The sequence below is a fragment of the Gopherus flavomarginatus genome, chromosome 3 (genome assembly GCF_025201925.1).
Source record: "Gopherus flavomarginatus isolate rGopFla2 chromosome 3, rGopFla2.mat.asm, whole genome shotgun sequence".
Lineage (NCBI taxonomy): Eukaryota > Metazoa > Chordata > Testudines > Testudinidae > Gopherus > Gopherus flavomarginatus.
This window is the reverse complement of record NC_066619.1, coordinates 114,244,870-114,255,081: the sequence shown is the minus strand read 5'-3', so window position 1 is coordinate 114,255,081 and position 10,212 is coordinate 114,244,870. Positions and strand designations below refer to the sequence as shown.

Sequence of the window (10,212 nt, the reverse complement as noted above, 5' to 3'; positions counted from 1 at the left end):
TGAGGCAGGGCACCCTCAATCTCTCATGTTAGAGCTGGTCTTCTGTGGCTAAATCAAGCCGTTGGTCTAGAAATAAGACAGTGACTGTGTAATTCAGTGGTTAGGTCACCTACTTGCGGGGTTAAAAGATGCCAGTCCAGTCCCCCTGCTCCAATCACTCTATTATTTATTCACATGGGAATAGCTTCAACTGGAGAGACTGGGGGAACCCTAGATCAGACTATCCCATAGCTCAGTGGTTAAAGCACCCATCTTAGAGGTAGACCTCTGTTCAAATTATTTCTTCCCCTTTTGCAGAGAAAGGAGAATATAACCTGGGTCTCCCACATCCCAGGCAAGTTTTTTTTATCCCTGTGCTAAAAATTATAAGGTGGATATGTCTCCTCCCTTAGCCCTAGGTGCTTAAACTGCCTGACTTCAGGTGGCACATTCCTTTTAGTGGCTCACTAAACAGAGCTAGGTGCCCATCTCCAAGAGAGGGGCGTGGCTTAGCACACACCCTTCTGGTTAGCATCTTCCATACACTAGCTTAGGGGGCTTCTCGCTTAGCGTGCTGGCTTCTGTGGGTAGCATTCTTAGATGCCCCCCTTTCTCTTCTCATTGATTGCATGGGTACTCTGGGCATCTGACTCAGCTTTGTAAATGGCAGTGTTGTTCCTGTTATTTTCTAGCTTACAAATTAGGTGCTACGATGCTGAGAGCTGCAACGCCCAAGTGCCTTTGTGGATCCCACCTTGACAAGAGTAAAGAAAGAAGGGTTGGAAGACAAAGAGAAGTGGTCAAAATTAGATGAAAGTTACCAAGTAAACGGATCTATTGTCTTGCCTTTGATAAGGAGCATCTTCTTCCCCCATTCTTCAGACATCTGTTGATACCAATTACAGCAATGCACTCATATCAACTAACAACAGATTTAGATAATACCTGGCCGCAGATTCAAATTCTAAAATTCTAAGAGTAACTCTGTAGATTAAATCTACAGAACAATCTCTTTCTTTAAACAAACGTCTATGAACCCTGCAGTGAAAGTGTGTAGTAATGAGATCGTTCTAGTAAATCACCACTCCATTTTTCTAAATAGCAGTTCTTAATTTTATATTTGCATTATAAAAACAAAACATTAAAATGTGTAGCAAGAGTGCAATTCTCACTTCAGTTATTCTTGTCCTTCTAAGTTCTTTTCTAACTCTCACCTACCCCATCTATGGTGACTTTTAAAGCGGTGGCTCTCAACCTTTCCAGACTACTGTACCCCTTTCAGGAATTGATTTGTCTTGCATACTCCCAAGTTTCACCTCACTTCAAAACTACTTGCCTACAAAAACAGATACAAAAATACAAAAAAGTGTCACATCACACCATTATTGAAAAATTGCTTTCTTCCTCATTTTCACCATATAATAAGAAAAAACGATTCAAATATAAATAGTGTACTTACATTTCAGCGTACAGTATAAAGAGCAGTATAAACAAGTCATCTGTATGAAATTTTAGTTTGTACTGACTTCATTGGTGCTTTTTATATAGCCTATTGTAAAACTAGGCAAATACCAAAGATGAGCTGATATACCCCCTGGAAGACCTCTAAGTACTTCCTAGGGTACACATAGCCCTCATTGAGAACCACTGTTTTAAAGCATTTGCCCTTAAAACATCTCTGTGAGAAAGATTACAGTTAAAACATTCAAAGATGTGCAACTTTCAAAGAAAATGAAGAGCTCTGGAATAATATTTAACACTTATCATAGCACCTTTCATTGGGAGATCTCAAAGCGCTTAACAGGAGAAAACACTGATCTCTTTTTTCCAAATGAGGAAACCAAGGCTAATGACCCAGTTCAGAAAAGTTTATACTTAAATTTCAACCAGTGCATAACTCCATGATGCTTAACTTTATGAGTATGCTTTAGTTTAATTGAAATCTATGGGACTTAAGTACATGCTTAAGTCCTTGGTTAAATCCAGGGCAAAACAGTGAACAAGAGTACACTATAGCTAAATCCTCACTCGGGACTTCAGGAGCAAGTCCAGTGTGTGCTATGAAGCAGGGATCTTAGGTTGGCATTTCAGAACCTGTTCTCTCACAGGAATCTCCATCTTGCTTGAGATGTACCACTGGGATAGATTTAACAAGTGATGATATGTGCCTGGAGTGTAACCTAGTGTGCTGGAGAAAATGAGAGTAAAAACCATACTACAGTTGAAAGAAACAGCTTCACGAAGGGCCAGGGCTATTCACTCCAACTCTTACAAAGAGGAAGTGCATTAAGATAGCTATAAAAGTACAAATTCTGACAAAGAGCAGGGCTTTTGAAATAAGCCTATAAACTTTAATATTATGGTGTGAATGGTTAGGATCCTTAGTTCGCAAGTAAGGCATTTTCTTAATTATGTCTATTGAAATAACAGCAACATAAAAACAATAATCAGTAAGAACAATATCATTTGGCAAGCTGATAGCTTGTCTATATGGTGCAGCAATGCAAACTACAGAGGTGTGATTTCTACAGTGCACTAGCACATTACACATTAGCTGGTCTGTGTAGACCCTGCTGGTGCACACTAAAAGTTCTCTAGTGTACTTTAATGGAGAGCTGTTTAAAATAGAAAAATGTTGTAAGTACACTATGGAAGTCTCAGTGTGCATCGGCAGGGTCTACATGAACCAATTAATGTATCTCACACTGATGAGCTTTAGAAATCACAACCCAGTAATGTGCATTGCCCCGCTGTGTAGACATGCATGGATTTTAGCATTTTGGCCTAAGTTGAGGAAAGCACCTAAGCACATACTTAAATTCATCCCTGCTAAAGCACATGCTTAAATGTCTGAACAGCCATGCTTTCCTGACATAGGGCCTCAATAAAATCAAATGAAACAGGGACAGCTACTGAAATCTCAAAGTTAATATTGAAAGCTTGCTAATTTCTATTGATGCTAATACCATCAATTGTAAGTGATAAAACTGTTGCATACTTTGATAAAATATAATTATTCAGAAGATATAATTTAACAAGCCATTTCTCCAAATAATTAGTCTTCATAATCGTTTACTCTTTGCTTATGCCTAACCCTGCCCATGTCCTATAAGCACCTAGAAAAATCCCCAATGTTTGATTGAAATAAACTTTAGTTCTACCAGATAAACAGCAAAAAAGACTGACTTCAGTGGCAGCATGATCAGGCCCAAGGTCAACCTTTTCTTATGTTTTCTAGATAGCAAGCAACAAAATCAGCATCAAAGACTTTCTCAAAGGCATGTCTCTGTTTAATTGCTACATGCAACTAAGAGAAATTCCCTTTCTAGTTCTGCAGTCCTAGAGCTCTTATCCTGTGATAACTTGGACTTTAGCCACATATACATTCATGTTGCAGGACTGCTCAAATATGCAAAATTAAGCATACATATATGCAAAAATCTGCATTGTGCCTGAGAAGTAATTTAACAACATGTTTCAAACATTTTGGGGAGACCTAATCCTGGCGGCCTTATACAAAAGAAGAATCCCACTGAAATCAATAGGACTTTACATACAAGTAGAGAGAGCAGGTTTTGATTCTGTGTCTCATTTGTAACCAGGATCTTTGTAATATACAAACTTCCTATTATTTAAACAGCATCTCCTCAAAATTCATACTGTAACCAGTAAAGGAACATTTAAAATACCAGTGAATGTAAGAGAAACACGTCTCCACCTTTGCAGATTTAAAAAAATAATTCCTTATGAACCAAAATGCTAATTTTCGTTTCAAACCACCATCAAATTGCAATGAACTAGAATAGCCAGAAGATGGTGCTCATTTGCTTTGACTTTGTTCATTGTTTAGCTCTGAGATTCACAACACAAGGTCTACAAAACTCCCAATAAAAATAAAGGTATAAAGAAATTGTACTTGCTGTCATCATTTGAGAAGAATTTTATGAATGAAAAAATCCACAATACAAAAAATAAAATAAAAAAATCCAAAATACAACCCGAAGTATGGGTTCTATTAAGTGTAGTTCAAAGGACTGATCTTCAGAAATTCAAATCCCCACGCTGAAGTACAGGTTTTACGTTTGGACTAACACTATTAAAAATGGGTGCCTAAAATCAGGCTTCTACATCTACATTTAGGCCCTGATCCTGTAAAAATGTTCATACATCCTTAACTTTATGGGCCAGATCCTCAGCTAACTTAGCAGAGTTCTATTGACTTCAACCGAGCTATGCTGATTTATCAGTTGAGAATCAAGCACTATAATCTAAATGGGGCTATTCTCAGTACGTAAAATTAAGTCTGTGCATACATTTTTGCAGGATCAGGGCCTTTGATGCCTATATGAAGAGCCTGATCTACAAAAGTACTGAGCACCCAGCAGCCCCTATTTACTTCAGTAAGATCTTTTGAAAATCAGGCTGCTTATTTCAGTGCCTGACTATGGATTTATCGACTTAACATTAAGGACTCATTTTTTAAAGTCTTGGTCTTATTCTTGTTTGCATCATTGACTTTGAAGACTAAGTACACAAAGTTGATTAAATATTTTTTAAAAGGGAGAGGAAAGTTATAATGGATGTTCTTTATAATCCAACTATTTCTGTTCACAAACAAATATATCCTAGTTATTATTTCATTTACAAAACAATTTGAAGCCCGTATACAAAACAAAATATATGCATAATAAAAACTCAGTTTTAAAATCAGTGCTAATTTTTAAACCAGCTCTTCACAGCAGATATTCTGGATGGAAAAATACATAATTTAAAGTATTTTCTTTTTTGCTTAAAAATTTCAGTTTTGCAAGCCATTCTACATTAAAATTAAAAAAAACATTCAAAAGGTGTACAAAGCCTCATTGTGTTCTTTAAAAAGGAACTGTTCTGCCACCTCTAATATAATATTCTATGGGCTGTGGGATTAAAGCATCCTTTGAGGTTTGACATATTAGTCCAGATGTCATCACAGCTGCATATTTTGGAAGTGCATTGCAAAAGGGAATATGCTAAAGGCACTACTGGTTTTCTTGATTTAGCCTTGAGTAAATTCCACTGCTAGTAACTGACTCTTTACTCGGAAAGTAAGAAGCATCCTTGATCACTCCTGAAAAGGAGTAGTCTATTGCTGGGTGAAAAGACAAAGCTGGAACCAGTCCAGGTGTTAAGTAGGGTGACATAAATCCAGGCAGCCCTCTTCCAGGGGTAGAATAAGCCAGTTTTAGAGGGCTAATCCCCAGTCTAGGGTTTAGGCCATAAAGATTTGTTGCATTTCCAAATGATGTAGAACTGGTTTGAAGAGGAGAGAAAGCTGATGTATTGCCAAATGCTCCAACACCTAATCCCGTGAGGCTAAAATTAGAGGCTCTCTGTAAAGCACTAAGTTCAGATCTAGATGGGTTTGCAAAGTCTTTGACATTTTGTTTATTCTCTTTCCTATTCAAAATCTGTTCTATGGCTTGGACCACATCTCCTTTGCAGAACTGCAGGATACTCTCCAGCTTGCTTCGTTTATGACTAGGAAAGACTTTGGTGAGAATGCCAAGTGGGTCTTTTTGTCTTGAAGCGGCAGCTGGCGGACTGGAACTGGGGGCAGCAAAATCCTTGGACCATTCACTTTCATTTCCTGATTCCATGTCTGAAGAAGAAGGGGATCCTGAACTTTCAACACCTTCCAACTGCTGTTCCAGATTAGGACACTGAACAGTCTCTCCCTTTTCTGAGATTTCCAGGCCAGACGACTTCACTCTATAGCTTCCACTAGCTTCTGCTGACTCAGGCAAAGATATAAGGGGAGGAGGATGTGATAGGACTACAGGACCTTCCAACACCCTGAAGTACGATTCATACTTCTGCACTTGCTCTTCTGGAAAAAAAAAAAAAAAAAAAAAAAAAAAAAAAAAAAAAAGATTAGTTTAGTCTAAAACTCCCCCACTAGCTGTCAAAAGCCTTATAAATAGCTACCAAAATTTCCACACCGTACACATTACACTTCCCAAGAAAAGATATAGGGTGAAATCCGAATCCCATGGAAGTAAGCAGTAAAATTGGCAAGGACTCCAACTGAACCATGATTTTATCCCTTGGTGTTCGAGCAATGAACAGTGTAATGAAGACTGAAATCTGAAAAATGACTAAATAAAAAATTGCACCTTTGTACACTATGGATCCTTGCCCAGATTCACATTCATTTCAATGGAGCTATGCTGGTATACAATAAGAAAACATCAGATTCCCCCTGTTTATTTAATTGTATCAGCTCACTTAAGTGTTGAAACAGCCACGTTGGCTCTGCAGGGCTAAGAGAACAGGCAGGATTCTCTTCCTTGTTCTTCATCAACAGAATTACTGCCTAAGTTTGGACTTTCATTAGAATGCTCAGTGCCATTTTGTGTGGAAAACTGAGGAAATGCCTTCCAGTTGATTTTGACTTAGGGGAGACTGAGGAGGGGAAGCAGAAGATCAGCTTCGTCCTCCCCACTCTTGAGTTATTTTTCTTCTTCATGAGAATAAAAAGTGATTCATTAAAAAAAAAAAAAAACCTGAACAATGGATGATGCTCACAGAGTAACATTCTTTCATCTAAAGGGAAAGATCCAGATATTATTATTTTTAGCTGAGATACAGACAGAGGAGGCAGCTTTCTAAATTTCTAAATTGTTCAGCATAGTACTTACATCATGTCAATATTTTTTGGGGAGGCCATAAGTAAATATCGGACATGCCTAGAACAAAAATTTAGGCCCCTATCCTTCTATTGCTCCCATGCAGGTAAACATTTGTGCCTGCATAGTCACACTGATTTCACTGGGGCTCTCCATGGGCACAAGGTTCTACCTGTGCACACAAGATAAAGAATTAAGGCTTTAATGGTTAATTAGAGGAAAATCCACATAATTTCATTGTAGCATAAATGTGGAGCTTCTATTTTTGGTATTCTATTAATTTAAAATTTTCCAAGGGTTATTTTTAGCAATTTTTGCACTTTATATAGATATCCAAAAATCAAGGTTCCCCCCCCGCCCCTTGTATATATTGTAATGAGTAATCTCTTTGTTATGTTCCTTTAACATCTTACTGTTTCAAACAGCATGACATGAAAGTGTACTAGGGAACTCTAGTGTACTACAACAAGATCTAGATGGACCAATTAAGGCTAAACATGTTAGCACATTTTAGAAATCACACCCACTGTAGTCTGCATTACTGTTCTATGTAGACAAGTTGTTAAATACAAGTAACCATTTCCAGTGTTTACTGGATAAAAACTGGTTTATTATCCGTTAAAACCTAAAATCAGAAGCCCCACAAACATGTAAATATTGAAAACTTTCTCGTATTTGCACAATCCTCTTAGCAACCATCCCACATAGACTTTCAGTGTTTAAAAACGAAGGTTCCAATCCCGCAAAGGCTTATAAGCATATGTAGTCCCATAAGGGCTGATTTTGTAACCACTAAAGTAAACAAGAGTTTTGCCACTGAATTCAGTGATGTTTAAGCCTTTGCAGGATCAGAGACCACTGAATGATCTTCCATACATGCATGATCCTTAACACACTGAAGCACATTTGGAACAGCTATAGTCAAGATTTGTCAAAATATAAAATACAGCTCAATTAATGTTAGCATTTCTCGATTTAAGAAGATTCCTTAGGTCATGTTACTTTCTTTGAAATATCAAATACCCAAATGTGTATGCGAGTCTTTCAGTTAACTTTGTTGTATATCAAAACTATTGCCAAAAGCAAGGATAAGGACCTGATGCTGCCATCCTTAGTCTCTATAGTCCAGTGTAGTTTAAATGGACTTCACCCTTAAGCATAAATTTGCAAGATAAATTTTAACAAAAATGCAAGAAAAATCAGCAGGAGTCATTGTTTTTGTTTTAAGAAAAGCTATCTACTTCTTTGTGGCATCATGATACCAACTTCATAAACATAATACTCCTAAATATACAAAATGGTTTCTTGCATCTAAAATGGTTTTTTTAAACTGATCATCTCTTATTTTATTTGTGAAAGCTGCATTATGTATATTATATAGATAACTTATTGCTTACTATACTTACTATGCAACAGTTGCATATGTACCCAGTATCTCCTGCATAATAACATAACATTGCACATTTAGCATTTATATATACACATGCAAAAACAAAAACCCTGATCTCGCAAACACTTAAGCACTACACTTGCAGTATGTAAACTAGTCTTCTTGTCTCTCCCTCCAGATTTACAGTGGCTCACTGCACTCCATAATTTAAACTCCACTACAGATACATTAGGTATCTAACACACCAGTGAATGTTGATGAAAGATTAAGATGCGCTTAACGCTTTAAGTCCTAAAGTAGGAACTTCCATGAGACATACTACTGTGTATTCCCCTCCCAGTGCAAATGGAGAGAATGACTCCAGGGTTCCAGTATACCTGGAAAATAGTTACTTATCTGAATTATCCCATTGAAGTCAGTGGGACTACTCATGCTTAAACACGTGCATAAATGTTGACAAAACTGAGGCCATATATCACTGATATAATCTTAAACTTATCAATACACTGCATATTACATTAAACATGAAATTTCCTAATTTACTGCATAACATATTTCATTTTGTTGTATCACATGTGTGCATATGTATATACATACACACACACCAAAATGCATGATACTACATATAGAATCAATAGGACAGTGCATATTTAATAAAAAACATAAATGTGTTTATACGCTGTGCATATCATTCATGCACAAAATGCAATACACTGCCTACATGTCCATAAATATGCAATACATATATACATATACAGTACTGGTACAACGTGCAACCTTGGCTAGGTTTTTAGAAGCGCTCAGTGCGTGAGGCTCTTTTGAAAACCTGGCAGTAAGTGTCAGGCTAGGACCCTGGGTGCTGAGCACGGATAATAAGGTTCTGGTTTGGGAGCCTACAGGGGAGCAGAGCTCTGTTGGCTATCTGGCCCCTAACACGTGTATAACATCAGAGTGGCTCCCCGAATCGCCAGGCTGCCTGTCCGCACGGCCTGTGATCAGCCTCTCCAGGGCGCACACAGCTGGCACCGGGGAGGGGAAATCGTGGCCACCCTGAAGTCAGGATCTGCCGCAGAGGGGCCAGGATTTCGGCCCTGCTGCGGGTCCGCTGCCCGCCCCGCCCGGCTCGCAGCCTCGCACACCTCTTCTCCCCGGCTGGAGCTCCGCGCTCGCGGCCCCGCACGCCGGCGCCCGCCCGGCAGCTCCGCGTCCCCTGGCCGCCAGGCTCAGCGCTGCCTCCCCGCGGGCAGCGGGCGGACGCTGCTGGAGCAGGTGCTGGAGCCCCCGGGCCTCGCTCTCCTCCTGCGCCTGCTGCCGGCGCAGCGCCACCTGCGCGGCCATGACCCGCTGGCGCTCGGCGATCAGCGCGCACTTGGCGCAGGCACAGTCCCGCCAGCGGCAGAAGCGCTTGTGGCCCTTGAGCGCGGACACGACGCCGTGGTTGCGGCAGCGGGCGCACTTCGGGGTTCGCGGCGAGCAGGCGCCGCGCTCCGGGCCCCCAGCCGCCGGGCAGCAGGGGCTGGAGCCGCCAGTGGCGGCGGCCGCTGCCCGCAAGAAGAGGCTGGGCGGGCGGAGGAAGGCGGGGGACACGGGCAGCGCCGGAGCTGGGGGCGGAAGGGTGGCCAGCCCCGGGGGCAGCAGCGGGGTGCTGCCCGGCTCCATGCCCGCAGAGAGGAGCCCGGTCACCGCACAGCTCCGCGCGCCTCGGGGGGGAAACCACCGCCGCCGTCTGCCCCTTCTTCCCTCCCGGTGCGGGGAGTTAAGCGTCTCCCGGCTGGAGCGGGGCGCAGCGCCACGCCCCTTGCAAGGGGACAGCCCCCAAAAGAGAGGCGGGCTGGTGGCGCATGGTCCCCGGCGCATCGCTGCTTGGTGGGAGCCAAGGAGGGTGCTCCACACTGACGAGAGGATGGGGCGAGAGCTGCTCCACAGCACTTCCCTGTTCCTTTCCAGCCTGACTCAGCGCTCGGTTCTGCAAACCCCGAAGACCATGCTTAAATCCTGGCAGCAGTAAGCCTACAAATATGGGCCCACCACCCATCTGGGATAGGGGAGACTCAGGTTCAGCTCCCAGTCTGTCGGAGGAGATGAAAGCATTTCAGTTGAACCATAGAGTTTAATGCTAGAGGGGCCCACCAGATTATCTAATCCAGAGGTTCTCAAACTATAGGGTGGGCCACTCAA

At 41.3% G+C, this 10,212-nt stretch overlaps 1 protein-coding gene across 1 annotated transcript; it reads right to left on the bottom strand.

Moving 5' to 3' along the window:
• Positions 1 to 2,124: 2,124 nt before the first annotated feature.
• On the bottom strand, positions 2,125 to 9,693 carry DMRTA1 (DMRT like family A1). The gene is made up of 2 exons (XM_050945454.1): positions 9,174 to 9,693; positions 2,125 to 5,845 (listed from the first exon to the last, which is right to left on the bottom strand). The coding sequence occupies exons 1-2, from the start codon at positions 9,691 to 9,693 to the stop codon at positions 4,998 to 5,000; spliced, it is 1,368 nt and encodes a 455-aa protein (XP_050801411.1). The 3' UTR covers positions 2,125 to 4,997.
• Between the last annotated feature and the right edge of the window lie 519 nt (positions 9,694 to 10,212).